Source organism: Muntiacus reevesi, chromosome 6 (genome assembly GCF_963930625.1).
Source record: "Muntiacus reevesi chromosome 6, mMunRee1.1, whole genome shotgun sequence".
NCBI classification, from domain to species: Eukaryota; Metazoa; Chordata; class Mammalia; order Artiodactyla; family Cervidae; genus Muntiacus; species Muntiacus reevesi.
The window spans coordinates 11,612,716-11,634,962 of NC_089254.1; the positions used below are offsets into that span (position 1 = coordinate 11,612,716).

General features: G+C 40.5%; 1 protein-coding gene across 7 annotated transcripts in view; it reads left to right on the plus strand.

Annotated features, from left to right (window-relative positions):
• The first annotated feature begins 7,730 nt into the window (after positions 1-7,730).
• PPP1R9A (protein phosphatase 1 regulatory subunit 9A) overlaps positions 7,731-22,247 on the plus strand; it is a 326,505-nt gene continuing 311,988 nt past the window's right edge. For 6 of the 7 annotated variants that reach the window (XM_065939106.1, XM_065939112.1, XM_065939109.1 and 3 more), the window contains exons 1-2: positions 8,115-8,219; positions 9,967-11,577. In XM_065939106.1, the coding sequence (XP_065795178.1) occupies positions 10,183-11,577 (1,395 nt within the window). In that variant the 5' untranslated portion in view covers positions 8,115-8,219; positions 9,967-10,182. Of the gene's footprint in view, positions 7,776-8,114; positions 8,220-9,966; positions 11,578-22,247 lie in introns of those variants that run through there. The other variant, XM_065939108.1, reaches the window with a different exon arrangement.

Sequence of the window (22,247 nt, forward strand, 5' to 3'; positions counted from 1 at the left end):
CATTTCCATGCTACTCTCCCAATTCATCTCACCCTCTCCTTCCCCAACTGTGTCCACAAGTCTCTTCTCTATATCTGCATCTCCATTGCTACTCTACAAATAGTCTCATGAGTATCATTCCTCTAGATTACACACATATGCATTAACATATGATACTGGCTTTTCTTTTTCTGACTTACTTTTAAATAATAGGCAGGTTCATCCACCTCATTAGAACTGACTCAAATGCATTCCTTCTTACGGTTGAGTAATAGTTCATTGTATATCTGTACCACAACTTCTTTACTCATTCATCTGTTGATGGATGGATAGTTTGCTTTCATGTCCTAGCTACTGTAAACAGTGCTGCAGTGAACATTGGGGTCCATGTGTCTTTTTCAATTATGGTTTTCTCAGGCTACATGACCAGTATTGGGATTGCTGGGCTTGAACTCTTCCAGAAAATTGCAGAGAAAGGAAAACTCCCAAACTCATTCTACAAGGCCACCAGCACCCTGATAGCAAAACCAGATAACTATTAAAGTAGAATTTAATAGTACTTTGCTCAATGGTACAAAAATCAAGAGCAGGATTCACACACAAGATTTTGCAGACAAACTGGTCTCTTTATTTTAACTATATCAATACCTTTAAAGGAACCTAATATGTTATACTTTCAGTTTGAAAATTTGTTTTCTTCTAGGAACAACAGCAACAACAAAAAGCTGAGAAAGTATGTGATCCATATCACACAGTTTGTAGTGCCTTAATCAAGAGAGAAGGAAGTAAATGGTAACCTGCTCCAGTATTCTTGCCTGGAAATCCCATGGACAGAGGAGCCTGGTGGGTTATAATCCATGTGGTGGCAAGAGTTAGACACGACTTGGTGACTAAAACCACCATGATCAATCAAGAAAAGTGGTGTCCGACTCTGCGAGTCCATGAACTATGCAGTCCATGGAATTCTCCAGGCCAGAATACTGGAGTGGATAGCCTTTCCCTTCTCCAGGGGATCTTTCTAACCCAGGGATTGAACCAAGGTCTCCCACATTGCAGGCAGATTCTTTACCAGCTGAGCAACAAGGGGAGCCCAATAATACTGGAGTGGGTAGCCTATCTCTTTTCCAGCAGATCTTCCTGACCGAGGAATCGAACTGGGATCTCCTGGGTTGCAGGCAGATTCTTTACCAGCTGAGCTACCAGGGAAGCCCAATCAAGAAGAAACTAACTCTAAATCCAGCAACATTTCCGAATACAATCACAAGTATTGGGAACTGTCATAAGACGAGAGCAAGAGGATTGGTTGTTTAATATCTGCCCATTAATTACGATAAGTTCTTGTTCATAATTCATCCAATTCAAAAGTTTAATAGTGTATAAACATGTAAATCATTCATCTGTAATTCAAACTTCATTTGAAACTATTGTGTTAATGGTAATTGACAAGAGTCTAAACTGGACATCAGAATTATGGCTAAGATCCTACAGAAAACGTACTAACAACTTCACAGCAAATTTTTTATTTCTAAAAGCATATGACCACATCTACAGATGAAATATACTAGTGTTTTCTTAAAATGCAGCTTGTTACAATTTGAATTTTGTGTGAAGTGGGACTATAATGGACCTGCTCAAGAAGGTTTTATCACTAGAACTAGACTGGAAATGGAAATAAAATCACAGAACTCTCCTGTTTAATTGGAGACAAATAGAGGTGTTTATCTACTTACTTTAATAATTAATTCATCAAGGCTAACGCCATGGAATGGAGAAGCTACTGAGATATTTTTGTTATTCTTTGGTATTTCCCCCCCATATTTTCACAATTAAAATGGTTTTGGACAACTATTTCCCCCAACAATTGTGTGCAAAGAAGAACTGTGCTATTATATAGCTCAAGAACTAGGCTTAGCATCTCTAGGGGAATAAAAATACTGAAAATGAATTTCAGTAAAAGGTTTTCAATTTGAATCTCAGTTTGACACTTTGCTAACTGTTCTCTCAGTGAAGGATCAATGTGTCTCTCTCATTTGTTTTAGTCTTAAAATAATAAATTATTCTGAAGCAGAGTAGACAACATGCCAATCGCAAGGACGCCAGAGTTCAGGTGCATCCGGTGGGTGGAGGATTGGCAGGCTGAAGACCACTCCTAGAATCCTTCTACCAGAGAGGCCAATCTGCTGAAAGTAAAATGGGTCTCTGGGGAGATAGATAAATACCTAACACTTGTTTTTAAACATGCCATTTTCACCACTATAAAACTGAAACCTGAAAAGAACTAGTATAGCAGCTATTGTTTCAATCTGAGAAGCAGTGATGGTAATGAAAACATCACACCGATGTCTCATCCAATAAAACTCTTGGTTTGGGATGTTTTGTGTGAGCAACCAAAAAACATAAAAGTAGGGAAAAAAGAGAAAATGTATCACTTTTAGCCTAAGTGTACCATGCAAGTCTACTGTGGTTTATTTGTAGAGCTAATATATTAATAATAACTTAAAAATGACTTTAAGAAATCCCAAGAAGCTCTATAGTTTATTACTTGCAAGAAATAAAAGCAAGTACTCAAACTTATCATGAACCAAGTTTAGGCTAAAAAGCCAATATATTGGATGTATTGTAGAATGAAAAATGAACCAAAATGATGGTATGGTTTTCAATGGCATGCCCAAACCATGACTGTAGGTAGAAATTCATGTTGAATCATTATCAATTTATTTAGGCAGAAATGATACCTTATAGATTACAAAATTCATTTATGGATTTAAGCTTAATTTTATAACTAGCTTGACAAAATCAGAGATTACAGATATCTCTGATGTATTCTGAATGTAAGCCTGGGGACTCTATCACGATTTTAGAGAAACATATTTTACTACTACAATAAAGTATGTGTGAAATATTGTAAGACTAAAAAATAACAGTTTTTACCCTTAAACAGGGATGGTTATTTTAAAAGATGGACCTCTAAGATACAAGAATATCAACATTTGCATCTGAAGATGACAAAGCACTCTAATATTTCAGTTCAGTTCAGTTCAGTCGCTCAGTCGTGTCCGACTCTCTGCGACCCCATGAACCACAGCACGCCAGGCCTCCCTGTCCATCACCAACTGCCGGAGTCCACCCAAACTCATATCCATTGAGTCGGTGATGACATCCAACCATCTCAACCTCTGTTGTCCCCTTCTCCTCCTACCCTCAATCTTTCCCAGCATCAGGGTCTTTTCCAATGAGTCAGCTCTTCGTATCAGGTGGCCAAAGTACTGGAGTTTCAGCTTCAACATCAGTCCTTCCAATGAACACCCAGAACTGATCTCCTTTAGGATGGACTGGTAAGATTTCCTTGCAGTCCAAGGGACTCTCAAGAGTCTTCTCCAACACCACAGTTCAAAAACATTAATTCTTCTGTGCTCAGCTTTCTTTATAGTTCAACTCTCCCATCCATACCTGACCACTGGAAAAACCATAGCCTTGACTAGACGGACCTTTACAAATGTGAAATAAGCAGTCATAATTAAACTTTATAAACAAGTGACTCATTACGGGCAACATACTTTTCTTATTAATACTGGCTCAGAAGCAACAGTATGAGTAAAATATCCTTTTATGCTAAAGTTACGGGTAAAACCAGGGCTTCCCAGGGGGCACTAATGGTAAAGAGCCCACCTGTCATACAGGAAACCTGACTCGGGTTTGATCCCCAGGTTGGGAAGATACCCTGGACAGGGTCGGAATTGCTCTTCCCTTACTTTTCCTATTTCATAAAAAAATTGTTCAAGGACTTCCCTGGTGGCATGGTGGATAAGAATCTGCCTGCCAATGCAAGGAACACAGGTTTGATCCCTGATCAGGAAACTTCTACATTGCTTCTTAGTTGCCTCCGAGCAACTAAGGCCCTGTGCCAAAACTACTGAAACCTGCATGCCCTAGAGCCTGCACGGTGCAACTGTTGAGCCTGCAGGCTGCAGCTAATGAAGCCGGTATACCTACAGCCTGAGCTCTGAAATAAATGAAGCCACTACAATGAGAACTCCAGGTGCTGCAGCAAAGAGTAGCCCTCGCTTGCTGCAACTAGAGAAAGCCCTCATGCAGCAACGAAGACCCAGCACAGTTAAAAAATAATAAATAAGTAAATAAAAATTATTCTAGAGACCTCCATGTTTGTTCTATTCTTTTCTCTCCCTTTATGAATTTCTGGTAACACACCATCAGCCAGGTGCCTTCATGCTATAAATCAAGGAGTGATGAGCTGTTTCAGACTCAGCTTAGTCAATTGTCTCTCGTTTTAAAATTTGATTCAGACTTGATTTAGGCTTAATTTCACAATTACACCCAATATTTCACTTTCACATATGAATAATTATTTGGATAGATACTTGGGATATCCATTATGAAAACTGAAAAAATACATTGATAAAACCCCTAAAACAAGGTAGAACGCATTTTGTACTTTTTATTATACTAATCTTAGGTCGTTTCTTATTAATGACATTATTACTGGTTACAAAGGAAATGAGAATAACAGTCTATAATATTCTACATGATTTGTAAACAAATTGCATATGAAAATCAAAATTCCCATCTTCCCCAAATATATTGCATTTTGGATGTCTTGTATGTCAATACTAAACTTCACCTAACACTGACCAGGGATTCCCTGGTGGTTCAGTGGTAAGGAATCTTCCTATAATGCAGGAGACACAGGAGATGCAAGTTTGACCCCTGGGTCAGGAAGATCCCCTGGAGAAGAAAATGGCAACCCACTCTGGTATTCTTGTTTGGAAAATCCCATGGACAAAGGGCTACAATCTGTGGGATCGAGAAAAAGTCAGATTGGATTTAGCTACTAAACAACAACACTGCCCCAGTCCCTTTCCAATTAGAACATGCAAAATTTATGACTTCTTATTCCCTACACATTAATGATCTATTGAACTAAGTTTTGACCCTTATAAAGTCAAAATACCTTTCCTAATTTACAGAAGTGCAAATGTTGTCTATGACAGAACCATTCAATAAAAATTTCTGTGATGAAAATGTTCTGTATTTATGCTGTTCAATAGGGTAGCCACCAGCCACATGTAGTTACTGAGTCTTGCAAATGTGGCTAGTGGGACTAAGGAACTTAATGTTATTACTTATTTTTTTAACGTTAATTTTTATTTATTTTTGGCTTTACTGGATCTTTGTTGCTGCCCGGGCTTTTCTTTAGTTGTGGAGAGGGGGGCTACTCTCTATAGCAAGAGTTTCTCACTGCAGTGACTTCTCTTGACGTGGAGCACAGGCTTTAGGGCTGGCAGGCTTCAGTAGTGGTGGCCCCTGGGCTTGGAGCACAGGCTCAGTAGTGGCGCATGGCTTTAGCTGCCTAAAGGCATGTGGGATCTTCCCAGATCAGGGATTGAACTGTGTCTCCTGTGTCAGCAGGCAGATTCTTTACCACTGAGCCTCCAGGGAAGCCCAGAACTTAATTTTAAATTGTATATGATTTCAGTTATATAACCACATGTATTGGATTAGTTAGTAGTGGTCTAGTAGTCCCTTCAAACATTCAGATAAGTGTTAGAAATGGAAGGTGGATAATGGGCAAGCCAGGAATCTAAAATCATGTTTTAAAAACTCTGTCATTCATCCCTTCACTATGAATTTTTCCAGAAGGTTCATATTAAAAAAAAAAAAAAATGAAACCCAAACCAACCGAATTCTTTAGGCTGCTTTTCTGCATGAATCATCTTTTTGTAAAGAGGTGTAAGACTGGTTTTGTTGCCAACTCTGCCCCCTCATCTACAGATAGAACTCAGTGATTAGGTTCCTGCATTTATTTAAGTTATTCTCCTAAAAAACATGGTTTCCATACTGCAAATAAATGACAGGAACTTTTCCACTCATTTACCCCAGACAGCACAAATGTTCTTTCCAAAAGTGGAGACTGGAACCACAGCCCCCTCACATTGCCTGTTACATCTGTTTATGCTTATAGAAGTGACATCCACGTCGTAGACAGAGAATGCCAATTCCTTGGGAAAGCACCCAGAATTTGGTGAGGCTTGAAGAAAAGAAAAAAAACTCCACTGTTCAAAATGAGAGATACATAGAATTGAGTAGCGACAAAGCTCTTTTGAAATTAGGTGAGAAAAGACTTTGCTTCAAGAGTATATAGATTCTGTGTACAGACTGGCCAGAGTTCATATGCAGCTATAATCACTTTCTAGTGATAAAGCTGTGTGTGCTCATTCAGTTGTGTCTGACTCTTTGCAGCCCCATGGACTGTAGCCTGTCAGGCTCCTCTGTCCATGAAATTTTCCAGGCAAGAATACTGGAGTGGGGTGCCATTTCCTTCTCCAGGGGATCTTCCCAACTCAGGGATTGAACCCTGTTCTCCTACATTGCAGGCAGATTCTCTACCACTGTACCACCTGGGAAGCCCTAGTGAGAAAGCCGAAGGTAAGCTACAAAACCTAAACCTGTTTTCCCATCTGTAAAAATGCAGGTGATAATAGTTTCCTTGGAAAAACTCATGTAAGGCTTTGCAATGAACAAAAAGATTATTGAGGGTCCTTTCAATGAAATGCTGGATGTTATTACAGCAGTGGTCACCAGTCTCTTTGCAACCAGGGACCTGTTTAGTGGAAGACAATATTTCCAGGGACTGGATTGAGGAGGATGGTTTCAGGATGATTTAAATGCATTATGTTTATTGTGCACTTTATTTCTATTATTATTACTTCAGCTCCACCTCAGATCATCAGACATTAATTAGGTCCCAGAGGGAGGCTGGGGACCTCTGGGATTCTTCATGGTTCTATAGTACTTTGCACCTTTGCCTGCCTTTGACTAGATTTTCTACCATTCTATAAGCCCTAGAAACTTAAGGATACTGTAAATGGTTCTTATCTGTAGAAATGCAAAATCATTTTGTCCCTTAAGAGATACAGTTGATTACTACCCTGTATGGGAGATAATTCAGAATATTACATTTTAGTGCCTTATTAACCAGTTTTGCCTCTTTGCTGATTTTCCATAAAGTTTTGTTCTTCACATTGTCATTTGGATGGGTTATATCTTGGTGTTCCCTCCCTAATTGATGAGTCAAGTAACATTTTTGACACATCTTCATTTTACATTTCTATTAAGAGTATATTTTTACCTTCTTGAAAAATTATCCTTAGAAGTTTCTACTCCATAGATTTTTTTTTTTTTTTTGAGGATTGGTTTAAAGGTCTTTATTGACAGTTATGATAGATTTTATGTTTTGCAGGAAGGCTGTAACACTTCTTGTATTTTTGATGGGGAGAGGAGGGGGTACTGAGCATTTATAAAAGGGGTGGTGGGTTGGGCGGGGGAGTCTGAAAAACCCTTTCCTGACGAGAAAGCCAGAAGAGTTCCTCCTCTCTCTCTTTTTAGCCGTGGCGCCTGAGGTCAAGGTGGGTGTTAGGTGAAGCTCAGCGGCCTAAGTGGCGGCCATTCTGCTGGGCCTAGGGATTGGCCTTGCAGGCCAGGAGCGTGGCCCAGGGTTTTAGACGCCCCGGGGTCAGGGAGTTAACTGCAGACTCTGTGGGCTGGGGCCCCAAGAACCCAGTCCTCGCGGCACCGAGACCCGAGCCGAAGGGCAGGCCTTGGCCCAAGCCCGAGGGGCTCTTCGCCCACGGCGCGGGGCCGGGGGGTGGGGCGGCCTCGCCTCGGGCCGGTGGTTTTCGCCCTCCGTTGGCCGCCAGAGGCTCCCTCTCTCCCTCTCCTGGGATTTTGCTGCCGGGCTCCCTCTCTCTGCGGCCCTAGAGTTAATCCCATCAGCCGAGGTGAGGCACCTGTTACCCCGGGCCTTCCTCGCCCCCGCGGCCTCTCCCCCATTCCACCTCGGCTCCGCGGCCGGCCCAACGGCCCGGCGCGGGCGGCCGCACGTGGGCGAAGCCCCTACCCCGGCCGGGACCCCCGGCCCGGGCCGGCCCGAGGGCGCGAGCGCCTCGGGGCCCGGGCCGCCGCCCGCCCGCAATGGCGTTGGGCAGTGCCGCGCGCCTCCCCGGGCCGCCCTGCGCGGGCCGGGCGCGCGTGGGGGCCGCGGCGCGAGTGGAAGCGGCCGCCGCAGCCGCCCTCCGCGCTGCGCCGTGAGGAGCGGGTGGAGGGGCGGCGAGCGGGCCGGCGCCGAGCCGAGTTGCGGCCACCGCGGGGCGGGGGGCGCCTCGGAGGAGGGGGTGGGAGCCACGGCCGCCTGACCCTCCCCGCCCGCGGCGGCTCCGGCTCGGGTAAGGGGGAGGCTGTGCGCGGGGCGAGGAGTTGGGGAGGGTGGAGATGAGGAGGGAAAAATCGGGATGTACAAAGGCTGAGTTGCAGGCTGAGGGTGGGGGTGGGTTGCGGTTGAGGATCAGAGGCATTATCAGTGGGATCTATTGTCTCCTGGCACTCTGGGACGAAAAACAAAGGGATTTATTAGCATCACCCTGTAATTTTTTCATTCTTTTTTTTTTTTTTTTTAATTTTAATGTGGCTGGGGAGCTCGGCTTTCCCCGAGCCACGCCGGCATCCGCCTGGCAGCCGCCGGGAGCCGCAGCCAATGTGTTAGGACTTCAGGTGCTTCTTGGCACAAAGCTAGTCCGCGACCTCCTGCCATAGCGCTTGGCGTCACCTGCTCTCCCGGCCCTGCCCCTGCCCGGGGGCCGAGGGACTGCGTCCCGAACCAGGCTTGGGAATCGGCTGCCTCTCAAGTTGGTGTTATTTATGTTTGTCTTTTGTGAGGGCAGGTTTTGAATCCCCCGGCGGCCCCGTCGCCCCCGCCTCCGCCCCTTCGGGGTTTGGAATTGGCTGGGGCGGGAGTGGGGTGCGAGGGTGGGGGTCGGGGGAAGGGTGTGGAGGCTTAAACAAATGTCAGGGTAGAAGGAGATTGTCGATGCCTGACAGAAAAACAGGCACCACACTCTGAAGCCTTTCTTGTTTGTCTGCATGGGCCATGCATGCGTGCTGGGCCAGGAGCCGAGTTTGGTTGGAGGCGGTTTCAATGAAAGTGTGTGCTTCCTCATCTGATGGTGCGTGCAGGTGATAGGGCTCGGCCTAATATTAAACAAAACAAAACAGAAACAAAATGAAAAACCTTTAGAACTACAGTGCCTGCTCCACAGCGGATCTTGAAGTATTTGCTTGCTGGCATATTGATGTAAAATCCAGCTGTGGGCTAGAGGAAACCGGCCAGCATGCATTGCGTTGTATTCAGGGCTTGTAGTAAGTTAGAGGCAAGTGTAATAAACAAATCAGGGCTGTGAAAAGAGGTTTCATGGTCTGTTTACCTTCTGATCGTCACGTTCTCATACATTGATTCCCATGATATTGTATATCCCACTCTATAATTAATGATGTTCACTCTTAGGAGACTTCCAAATATTTGATATGGTTCTGAACTTGAAGTGAAACTTCCTGCCAACTTCCTGCCATTTAAGAACGTCATTATGCTTGTTTTGGTCTGAAATTGCACTAGGGTTGCTTTGGGGATGCCATAGATGAGAATATCGGACCAGAAAGAATGGAATAAGTCATGTAGGCATGTTTTGGAGTTTGTAAACATAGATTCTGAACTTTTAATTATGCTTGTACAGAAAGAAAAAGTTCTACCTGATGTGGGGAATCGCAACTGAATTTCATTTTTCTGGATAGTTTGATGATTTCTTAAAGATCTGGGGACTGCTGGTTTCTTTTAAGGTCATTCACAAAACCAACCAAAACTTGGGCTAAAGTATTGCTTTCAAGTGTACTTACGTGTCACGTGTGTGTGTGTGATTTTGGTGTGTGTGTGGCTCCTCAAGTTATGTTTGAAACAGTTTTGTTATCCAAGATTGATCAGAGTTATAACTTTTAAATTCTTGGCTTTGAAGTTTCCAGTTCAAAAAGTAATTTCTTAGTTGACATGTGGCTAAGCCACTTTGAAAAATGTTTTAATAGTTGACTAAGCATATAAATTCAAATTAGTAAATGAATTCAGAAATTCACTCTTTTCTGTTACAGATGAACCTGTAGTCTTGCTTTGAAAAAGCCATTTTGTATAACTCTTGACTGAATAATTTCCTAATACACCTGTTGGGAGGATCACTGACCCAGTATGCCATTTGAGAGGCACTTTTTCTTGACCAGATACTGGTGATTAGAGAAGAGAGGTGTTTTGTTTTTTTGGTTTTTTTTCCTGATCATTATGAACATTGGCTTTTCACCCCTGAAGTAAAAATGTTGAAAACTGAGTCTTCGGGTGAACGTACCACGCTCAGAAGTGCCTCTCCTCACAGGAATGCATATAGAACTGAGTTCCAGGCACTGAAAAGTACCTTTGACAAACCCAAGTCAGATGGGGAACAAAAAACAAAAGAAGGTGAGGGCTCCCAGCAGAGCAGGGGGAGGAAATATGGCTCCAATGTCAACAGGATTAAAAACCTATTTATGCAGATGGGCATGGAACCCAGCGAGAATGCCGCGGTCATTGCCAAAACAAGGGGCAAAGGTGGACCTTCGTCCCCTCAGAGGCGAATGAAGCCCAAAGAGTTTCTGGAAAAAACAGATGGCTCGGTTGTTAAGCTGGAGTCCTCTGTTTCAGAACGAATTAGTAGATTTGACACAATGTACGATGGCCCTTCATATTCTAAGTTCTCAGAAACTCGCAAGATGTTTGAGAGGAGTGTGCATGAGTCAGGACAGAACAACCGCTATTCCCCAAAGAAGGAGAAAGCTGGAGGGAGTGAGCCTCAGGATGAATGGGGTGGTTCCAAGTCCAACCGAGGCAGTACTGATTCCTTGGACAGTCTTAGCTCCCGGACCGAGGCTGTCTCCCCAACTGTGAGTCAACTGAGCGCAGTGTTTGAGAACACCGATTCCCCCAGTGCCATCATTTCCGAGAAGGCTGAGAACAGTGAGTACTCGGTGACGGGGCATTATCCCCTGAATTTGCCATCTGTTACAGTGACAAATCTCGACACCTTTGGACACCTTAAGGATTCTAATTCTTGGTCTCCTCCAAGCAAGCACAGTGACGATGCAGAGGATGCTCCCAAGAGTACCACAAGCCCAGGACTAGAGGTGGCTTCGAAAAGTACCTCTCTAGCTTCTGTGCCTAGCGAAGAGGCGCAGCAGAGCAAGGCAGCCGAGGCCCCCACATCTAGCCACGAGGCTCCCGACAGAACTGACAGAGACATCCCTGAAGAAGCTGGTGCCGAAAGCAAGGCAGTGCCAGAGCTTGAAATCCCTTCACCACAGAACGAACCTTCAGAAGACGCAGAAGCTCGTTTGGTTGGGGGTGAGGCAGCAATGCAACAGAAGAGAGAACTTGCAGGTGGTGATTTCGCCCCTGCTGACGTATCTAGGTTCACTTGTGAAAAGGATGTATTTGAAGAGCCGCATCATTTCGGGAGCTCCCATGTTTACATGCACAGTGACTATAATGTCTATAGGGTGAGATCCAGGTATAATTCAGACTGGGGAGAGACAGGCACTGAACAGGAGGAGCAGGAAGATAGTGATGAAAACAATTACTGTCAGCCTGATTTGGAGTACTCCGAGATCGTTGGATTGCCAGAAGAAGACGACATCCCGGCAAATAGAAAAATTAAGTTTAGTAGTGCTCCGATTAAGGTAAGTATATTTTCTTAGTTTGTTTTTGGAGTTTGTTTTTTTTCCCCCTCTAAGTTTTTTTCTTAGTATTTGGGCCTAACTGTATGTAGACAGGGACTGACATCTGTAAAAACTACCAGGTTGTGATACATACATGTTGTCTGGTGATTTTAAGAGTTTGGAGTTTTGAGAGCTATTTCTTGATGTGCTTTGTAGTTGTGTAAACCAGTTGTGTAAACAGCAATATTAAAGTTGAAGAAGTTTGGAGATTGTGAGATACATACCAGTAGACTGGAGTATGAATACTATGAACCCTGAAAACCAGGAGTGTTAGTTGGAGGGAGAATTACTTCTTTAACTAGTTTTACTTGAAATTATCCATAAATAATAAAATCATCTAAATGTAAACCCTGTAGGATTTGAGGTATCATGTACAAAGGGAGAGTTATGATAACCTTGAAATAATATTCTTTATTTACTTGCTTAAAAAATCTGAGTTATCCCTTACTTAAGTGTAAGTGGATTGTGAGGAATGCTGGAACTTTTTTTTTTTTTGTACTGCTCCTTGGTAGTGAATGTTTGATTCATGGAAATATGTTAGCGGACTTAACTACTTAAATTAGAAAGCTATGACTCTAAATAGATTTGAGTTCAGAATTCGTTATATGGCTTTAAAATGGAATTGTTTGAAAGGATGTTAAATTGATTTGCCATTCATGGATTTATTTTTACCTCTTAAAAACTGGATAAATGCCAATTGAATTCAGATGTTCTATTCTAATGACTTCACTTAGTTAACATTTGGAATAGAAGAATAACACAAAAATACATCCGCAGCGGGTGGTGAAACGTTTTTAGCTGATAATGGCAGTGGGGCAGAAGGTGTTTGGTTGAGCATCAGCATCTCCTGGAGTGCTTTTTCAAAGCATCCTTGCCCATCAGCTGAGTGCCAAGGTGCTGGCATGCCCTCTTAGGGGAATCTGGAGGGCTGTGGTGGCAGAGGATGTAGTTTGCACCCACTTTCTAGGGACTCTTAGCTCACACAGTATGTGTAGATGCTAGATGTGGAATTAGATATGTTATTTTCTTAAATTTTCTCCTCAAAGTCTAAAGCCACTGTCTGTTGTTATTTCCATCTTGTAAAACTTTCATAGAAGGCTGTAAGATGTGTTATTTACATAGCAAAGATAAATATGACCTTTCTGTAACTGTGAAATTCTTTCTTGAAATAAGCTAATAATCTATGAAATTATTTACTGGTGTTAACAGGCAAACTTGCCTTTCAGTGGTGTAAAGCAAAGTTTTGGGTCAGAATGGGTCTTGTCAAGTTAAACTATGTTTGAAATAACTTCTGGAGCTATGAATCTAGTTTCTAAGGAAGCTAAATTTTTTTGCTGCTTTTTCCCACCTCCCTTTGTCGTTCTCTCCCCTACCCCCAAGTTGTAGACACTCTCTTTAGAGGTCCCTTTTCCTCAGGCCCGTCCAGCCAGCTCCTAAATTTCATTATTCAAGTTCCCTTTGCAAGTGCTCTGTCATCTGAGCATCATCTTTCAACCCCTTAGGAAGAAAGCAACAAGATTAAATTGTTACACATCCAGCAAGGCAGGAATAACTGAAATGAACTCTTCAAGGAGTTTGTTAAAACCAGTGACCAGCTCCCTATTGGGGAATAGCAGCTTATTAAAATTTATCAACCCTAATGGAGCACCAGCCTTGTATTTGGGTCCTGTGCTGCACAAAACACAGCTGCAGTTACCGGTTTAATGGATTTTAAGGGATTTGTCATTGAAACTAGGATGTTCATATGTGAACAAACCAGGGTTTAGGGTATGATGTTTTGAAGTTTTTTTTTTTTGATGTTTTGAAGTTGAAGTCATTTTTTTTTACCATTGCTTATAACAATAAGCATTTTGTCTCTTAATTTTCACATTAAAGATTGTATTTCACATAACAAGGAATGAAATAGAGTTCATAGGTTTAATGCTTTCCATTAAGAACATGATTCAAACATCAGATTTGTGAAAGATAACTTGCTGCATTTTAGTGGGCAGTTAACTGTACTAGTTGGAGTGGATTAAGTTTGCAAACAGAAGATCTATTCTTAGCCCTTTGTAAAGAATGAGACAATTACTCTTTTCTTGTTCCCATTGTTTAACATGTAAGTGGATTCACTTAGAAATCTTGAGAGCTATTTTTCCACTGGTGGTGGTGATGGTGGTAGTGTTTAGATTATTCTCCAATTAAGACTTTGCCTCAGAGAGTGGTAATACTGTTTACTGAAGGCTTGTCAGATATCTACTCTCATGCTGTTAGCTGCAGAGGACATAAAAATCTATGAGGTTACCTCTTTCTCTGTGAGCTTGTGGAGTCACTTCTTAAACACATGGCATTTAAAACCCATGAAACACAGTGTAAAAACCTGTGCTGAAGTGTCTAATGTCCTTTGAGTACTTTAACTGTTTTTGGCTATACTGAATGTGTGGCGTGAACAATATTCGATAGGTCATTTAGAAGGGAATACACTCAAAAAAAAAAAAAAAGGTAATACACTCAGCCATTCTCTATGGGTGTTTCCTTATTCTTTTTATAAATATTTCTTTATTGGAATGGGAAGTTATATGCTTTCCAACATAAATCTTTTCCTTCGAAACATAAACACATTCCCTGTTTCAGAAGTAATAACAAGCATATTCCTTACAGAAATGATCTTTAGAACTTTTACATTCTTTTCCCAATACTCTCATCTTATTCTTCACTAAACATTCTCAACACTTTTGGCCATCTTGTTTTAGAACTTGTTTATGGCCTTTATGTGTGTGACAGTGTCCAATTTCTATTTTAGTTCTTCTATAGATGTTTTAAATTGATATTTCCCTAAGATGTCTTAATCTTGACCTAGAAAAATGTCAAAATAATAGCTGATCTTTCCTGTATATGTACATCCTTTATATATAATTGTTGATGACTTTTAGAAATGGTCAGATTGTTTCTTAATGGAAAGATTAATGTGCTTCATTGTGTCATGGAAAATTAGAAGGAAATTAATAATAGAAAATATAAAATCCAACTTTGGAGTATGGAATGAGGGAGTGTTATGAAGATATGCTGATTTGAGATATGGAATTATACCTTCATTCTCAAGAATTTCTCAGAATCAAGGAATTGAATTAAATTTGTCTTAGATAAAGAAAGGGTGACATTTAAATTTTTTAAAATTATTTCAGAACATTTACTGAGTCCTTACTATGTGTCAGGAACAGTGAAATATAATAAATACATAAAATTACCAGAGCTGATGAAGTCAGGAACCGGTGGCCAGTGGGAAGTATACAGTTCATTAAGGTCACTTCTTAGGTCATTCTGCTCAACTCTGTTCTTGGATAACCTTAGATCATCACTGCAATCTTGTTAAGAAAATAATGACCCTTTCTCTGTTTCTGTTACTTAGGTCCTTCATATTGGTGTTCTTGAAACATAGTGTATTGGAAAAAGTGTATTTTTGTAGTTCCCAGCGAGACAAAAGAGCTGGATTAGTGTTGAGATACATTATTCTGTAATTTTCTGTGTGTTTTCTCAAGTTGCGTGGAGTTTTACAAAGCTGGAGTTGAACGAGAGTCACCAATGGCTGCAGTGTTGCTCTAAGCCTTGCATGATAGTTGTTGAAAATGGATTTCTTAGCTTTCTCTCCCTATTTTGGGGCTATGAGTTATTGTCAGGGGGATACCTGAGGCTTTTATTCAGGATGGTGTTCTGAGCATCGTTCTGACACCCAAATTTCTGTCTCTGTGCAGTTTTCTCTAACAGTCCCACTCAGTGCTTCTAAACTTGAATTTGCATGATCAGTCATTCAGGGACCTTTTGAAATGCTTGTCTCTTTTTCAGTAGATGTTTTGTAGGCAATTACCTTGATGCAGCAGTTAGCCTCCGAGTACACTACCAGCTATCCCAGAGGTATGGAATAGACAGGCTCAGCCATCAAATTAAAATGCTTGAATCATACGATTTATCAAATCAGTTTAAAACACACAGCCAGAAGCAAGAGGAAAACCGTGGGGGGTGGGGAATGGTGAGGAGAGGGGCGGTAAGGTAACGAGTTTAAGGTACAAAGGAGATTGAAAGGAAGGACCTGAGTCCTTTCACTTTTTTGTCCCTGAGTCCTGGGTACACAAAATGCGTGTGTCCTGTGTCTCTCTCACATCAGCCTTTCCCACTGATGGTGTGCGTGCTTCGGAGGACGCGAGTTGAGGAAGAACTCTGCACAGGCTCGTGATGCCCTGGCATCTTACTTCCCGGGATGCACGCTTGCTGAGCCGAAGGCAGTGGGGACAGGGACACCTGTATACAGGTGTAGGCTTACCAGTTTGCCTGCTGGCAAGCCTTGCGGCTGTGTGCGTTTCCTGGTGAGAGCCCCCGAGGGTCCAGAGTAGCCTCACACTGAATGTCCTCGCTGGAAGGCTGGCATGGATGGCATCGCTGTCAGTCCAGAGGTGGTATGATAATGGCTTGGTCTTGCCATCTCTTTCTATTTTGGAATATCTTACAGGTTACTGGCTTACCTAATTGTAACCTATCTTGCGACTTTTCTCTTGGTCTTACAAGCTCTCATTACTGTGCTTAACTAAGTCACCCAGTGTTAGCTTACTACCATCAGTGATGATAACTTCTTAAGAGTTTCATCCAATCCGTTTATTTTCTTGACCTTTATAAACAGAATTTAATATTCCCAAGCAATACCACAAACTCTCAACAATAGTAGATCTGGGGTGAAATTTTGCCCTTCTGACATGCTCTCAGATTGGTGCCGATGCTGCTGTTCACCAGACCACTATTTGAAATATGATTTTGAAATATAATCTTCTGGTTTCTGAATAGGGTTTGTAACAAAATTTGCTCTTCAGATGGGTCTGCTGTAGCTGCTTGTATGGAAAAATATTCTTTGAAGCTGAAACAGGTGTAAACTTGTTTCTGGATGCCAAAGTGGCTTATGATCTCTAAATTCATAAGGAGTTTGGGTCATTAAAAAGTTGTATTTTTGACTCTCTGTGGTCTAAAGTTTTAATTATTGAAGGACAGGAGGAGGAAGTTCTTGACAGACTCAGAAATTCCATTTCTCTCATTCTTTTGGAAGCCTAAATTTAAAAGCTTCTAGGGAGAGTATAAGAATCATCATTTTGTATAGCTTGCTTTTATTTGGATAGCATTCAAACTGAACTTCCTTTTACAATTTGGTGTTTTATAAATTATGGTTTATAACCAGGCAAATATGTCAAATGTTTTAATGTGCTGTGTAAAATCAAATAATGAATAGTTATTGAATGATCCCTTTTCTAATACTGCATATTTGTATACTAATAGCTTTTCCCCTCCACTGAAATTTGGTCATTTAATATTTAAATGAGATTCCTTTCTACAGCAGCCTATTACAGATGTTTGCAGAAATTTATTTGTAGTAGAAAGACTTAAAGTTTCTTGCTTTTTGTATCATCAACAATATTTTTTGTTCCCCTCTAAATTTCCTCACAGAAGATGTCATTGTTGCGGTAATGAACTTTAAAGAAAAAAGGCTGAATTTGAGGAAAATAACTTTCTATTATGTCATCCGTCCATTGTTTACTTTATTAACCTAGTCACATACCCATCAGCAGTAATTTGATTTAAATTTCTTCTGCATTAGATTTTTTTCTAACATCTTCTTCACCTAAAAAAGAAAAAAGACTTCAGAATTTCTATAGAAAAACACAATTATATATCCTGTATAACAAATCACCTGTTATGTTTAGCTCTGAATATCACTTATTCGTTTTTGTGCTGTTATCTAATTTACTTAATATTTTTTCTTAATTTCCTATGCTCTTCATTTTGAATCTTTCATTTTTGTTCTTTTGCTTCATTATAGTCTCCGGTTTTCATTTTAAATAGAAAAAAAGTGACTTTTCAAGTAATGCTTCACAGTTTTTCTTTCTGGTCACTTAAAAAAATTACCCTGGTTCTAATCGCTTCATCTTGGTTTGTGACATAGAAACTTAAAGATGAAAAATACTTAAGGGTAATCTAGTGTAATTTCCTACTCACTTCAGTTAGCCCTTCAATAGTATATTGCTGACAGATGATCATTCAGCTTCTGCCTGAGTAATTCCACGTATGTGGGGTTTATTATTTTGCAAGGCAAAAGGAAAGTTAGAAGGAGGGACATGCTGTGTGTGTGTGTGTGTGTGTGTGTGCGCTCATATATTTGCTTATTTTCATTTATCTTTAATTTGCAGTTTTTTATTGAGATCAAATTTAAATAACATCAGATTCACCATATTCAAGTGTACAATTCAGTGATTTTCAGTATATTCATGATGTGCAGCCAGCACTATTATCTAATTCCGGAATATTTCCATCACCCTAGAAAGAAACCCTGTGTCTGTTAGCAGTCATTCCCAATTCCCTTTCTTCCCACATCCCTTGGCAAACACTAATCTACTTTCTGTCTCTATGGATTTGTGTCTTCTGGACATTTCATATAAATGGGATCAAGGGCGTGCTTTTTAAAGAGAATGTAGGATATGCAGTGAGCATGTCTTGAGCTATGTTAAAATTTAGGATACAATGTGGGCAGCAGACTATAGGAAGGTCTAAAGGGCAAGGATAAAGGAGTTTATGGATGGTGACATGTTCTCAAGATGAAGTGACAGGTTGTGGGGGCCACAAATGTTGCCTGCCTGTTAATGCAGTTTCATGGAGAGAAAGAAGACAGGAAGCTGAGATAACAGCAGGATCCAGAAAGGGATGAGGATACTTGTTAACTGAGGAAAAATGGTGTATGGGGCAAAGAGGATGATCAGAATCACTGACTAACTTGGGACACTGCACTTTTCTTCACGTAATCTGAAATTGCCATTGATGAAGCTAAGTGATTGCTTCAGCCCAGGGTATCTTTAAAGGCACAGAAGCGCTGATGCCAATTTTCATCTTTACATTGGTCTTTTCTAGCATGAAGCGACTCTTGTCATTTTCCCATGATCTGATTTATTTCCATCCTACTGCTCTTAGGTTCTTGCTCCTATTATTCTTTTATGTTGATTGGAATTGTTCATGGACGAACTTCACTCTTTATTTTAAAACTTGTCTTCCTTCAATATTTCAGTATAGATTTTATATGCCCTTCTGACTATTATCTCTATAAATCATGTATGAGATAAGTCATTTTGGGCAGGCACTTAATTTATTACATATTGCCAACTAAAGTAAATTATATACATCTCTCTTTATTACTAACTGATAATGAGAGTAGCACCAAACTTTTTTTTTTTTAAGCTAGTATTGTACACTTTATTTACTTGACTGTGCTGGGTCTTCATTGCACAGGCCTTTCCCTAGTTGCAACAAGTGGGGGCTACTCTTGCTCGGCTTCTCGTTGCAGAGCAAAGGCTACTAGGGTGTGTGGGCTTCAGTAGTTGCAGCACATGGGCTTAGTTGCTCTGAGGCATGTAGGACCTTCCTGGACCAGGGATCTAACGTGTGTCTCCTGCATTGGCAGGCAGATCCTTTACCACTAGGCCACCAGGGAGCCCCCAGAACTTTCTTGATATTCTGTAAACTTGGACACGTCTGTGTCTTGAAACTTTGGTTTTCTTATGTGTAAGTGAGGCTGTCTTACTTGTAATTTATCACTAGAATCTCTTCTCAGCTTTAACCCCTTGTTATCTTGACTGTATTTTAAACATATTTGTACAGTAAGTATCATTGCCATAAATATTTGTGCTATTATTTCAAAGGGAAAAATTTGAACATCTTTGTTGAAATGTCAAAATGAAGTTATGTTAAATTGCTCTTGAGAGTGTTATTTATACTATAGATTGTAGTTAAGAACTTTAAGATGATTAAAAGATTAAACCCAGGAGAGGACATTTTGATAGAGTCACTTTTAGAGCAACTCGACTTTTGAAAGTATGACTTGAACTATATATTAGAACACCCTGCTGAGGAGCCTAAGAATAAAGAAGGAAATGTTTGTAATATAGTTGCTGACATATTAATTGCTTTACTCACTTTTGTTCTGGGAATAGCTTTACAGCACAGTTCAACATGATTGAGGTATTGATAATCTTTTGCATGATTCCCAATTTTTTAGCCTAACTTGCTCTTTCTCATGTGCCAATCCTTACAAAAAGGACAATGGAAAGGTAGAGTATAAAGATATTTGGAAATTTTATATTTTGTTTATTTAAGAATATTTATTTGTTTGGCCATGCTGGATCTTAGTTGCAGCTTGTGGGATCTTCAGACTTCCTTAAGACCTGCCGGATCTTAATGAACTCTTACTGTTCAGCATGTGGGATCTAGTTCCCTGACCAGGGATCAAACCCGGGTCCCCTGTGTTGGGAGCTTGGAGTCTTAGGCTCCCTGGATCACCAGGGACATCCCTGGAAATTTTGTATTTTAGGAGGAGCAAAGTCTTGTTGCTTGTTTAATATATTCCAGAAGGATTAGAAGAAGCACTGTAGAAGTAAAACTGTTCCACATATATTTACGTGTGAAGAAAAGTGGTTTTAAATGGACCGGCTCACAGACCTGCTAGTCTCCTGCTCTCTCTTTTTAAGTCAGATAATGAATGAGTTTTGTTTGGAGGAAGCTAATCTTCCACATTATTTTCTCTGCCAGCTGAAATACGGTGGGCTCGGTTGGGGCACATCGTGGTTGACAAAAGTTCAGAAAATAAACAGAGCGGTGACCGTGGTGGCCGCCTGGGGAGAGCCAGGCTTGCCGGGTGGGGATTTGGTGTTTCTCCCCTGATGCTCTGGGATTGGTGTGACTCTGAGAAACCGTGTGGCGATGTGCCTGGATTCTTACTGTTCAGTGAGGTACACCCTTCTCTTTCTTCCACTTCAGATCTCTTCTCCAAGTATTGCTTTTTATTTCTCTTCTTTCAAACAATATGTCAGGGATAGAACTTTGTGGAGGGTACGTTCATACTGGAAAATATGTTTACTCTTGATATAAAGATTCTAAATAATACTTAAGGTCAAAGGTGCCTATTTTGAAAAGTTCCCCTTCACTGTAAGGACCTCAATGGAGGAGGGAGGAGAATGGTTTATTGGTTAGTTTTTAAGGTCCACTTGTGAGTCAGGGTTGTACTGATGGATTCTTTTTACTCAGCACTTGTTTCAGATAGAGTGGATGTGCCAAGTTGTTTTGTAAGAAACAGACATAAATTCACACTTTTCATTATGAATCAGCTATTGTATTTTTTTAAAAAGAACCCGTTCCTGGCGCTACAACTACTGTGTATACAGTAAATAAGGAACAGGGATATATTGAATAGCACAGAGAAATATAGCTATTATTTTGTAATAGCTTTAAATGGAGCACAGTCTATAAAATTATTAAATCACTGTGTTGTACATGTAAAACTAATGTAATGTTGTAAATGAACTACACTTCAATAAATAGAAAGAAATTAAAAGAAACCACTTCTTACAGGAAAAGCAAAGCTTACTATAGGGTGTTTGACCTTGTGTACCAGTGTGTAAAATGTAAGAGTTATTATTATTTTTTGGCCACACCACGTGGTGTGCAGGATCTTAGTTCCCTAACTAGGGATTGAATCCATATTCCCTACAGTAGAAGCGCAGATTCCTAACCACTGGACCATCAGGAAATTCCCAGAATGTAATTATTTTTAAAAGTTTATTCTGTAGGTAGAATACTAAAATGCAGTAATTTAAGTTGTGCATCAGTTTTATTTTGGCCACTCCACAGACACAGCATGCAGGATCCTAGCTCCCGGGTCAGGAATTGAACATGTGCCCCCTTCAGTGGAAGCACGGAGTCTTAATCACTAGACGGCCAGGGGGAAGCCCATAGGCTAAGGGTTTTAGATAGTTGTGCACCAGCTTTGTTTTAACATATGAATGCCAGAGCACACGTTTCCTCTTAGAAATTTTAAGATTGAGCACCGAACGTTAAAACAAACACACAAACAAGTCTCATGAAACTTAAAAGCTGGGCCAGAAATGAAAATTGATGATATAGTAGGGGAAGAGGAATGTAAGAGTGATGATAACATAGATCAGGTCTTCGTTGACTTTTGAAACATGTGTATAGCACATGTTATGTTTTGTTTCAATCTTAAATTAACATTGAAAGGGAATTAACTCTATATACAATTTTTTTGGTCCTCATCTAGAATTATCTATGATTATTTGTTTAGGATAGATTCTTAAAATACTTTAAAGCTGTTGATACATCACACAGTCTGAATTATTATTCAGAAGGATTTTGTTAGTTTATAATTAGCATTGCATTGGAATGTTTTTCTCATGATTCCTGGTATTATATATATGCTTTATAGTTTTCAGCTTGTTAGGTTTCTCATAATTTCTATGTATTTTATTGACTTATTGGTGAGGTTGAATGTTTTCATCTGTTTACAGGCATTTTTTGGATATGAGTTCTGATTGTTATTTATTGCTTTTTAGTTAGTGATTATTAGTAATAGTCAAAGTGTTTATCAAAGTGTTGTCTTGGTAGAAAGTTAAAAGAACTCAGATATTCAATTAATAGTGGAATGGTTATAGTGTAATAAGATAAAGTTGTTGTAAATCTTGTTTTCTAATTTTTTAAAAAAAATATGTATTTATTTAACTGGTCTTAGTTGTGGCATGTGAAATCTAGTTCCCTTACCAGGAACTGAACACCAGCCC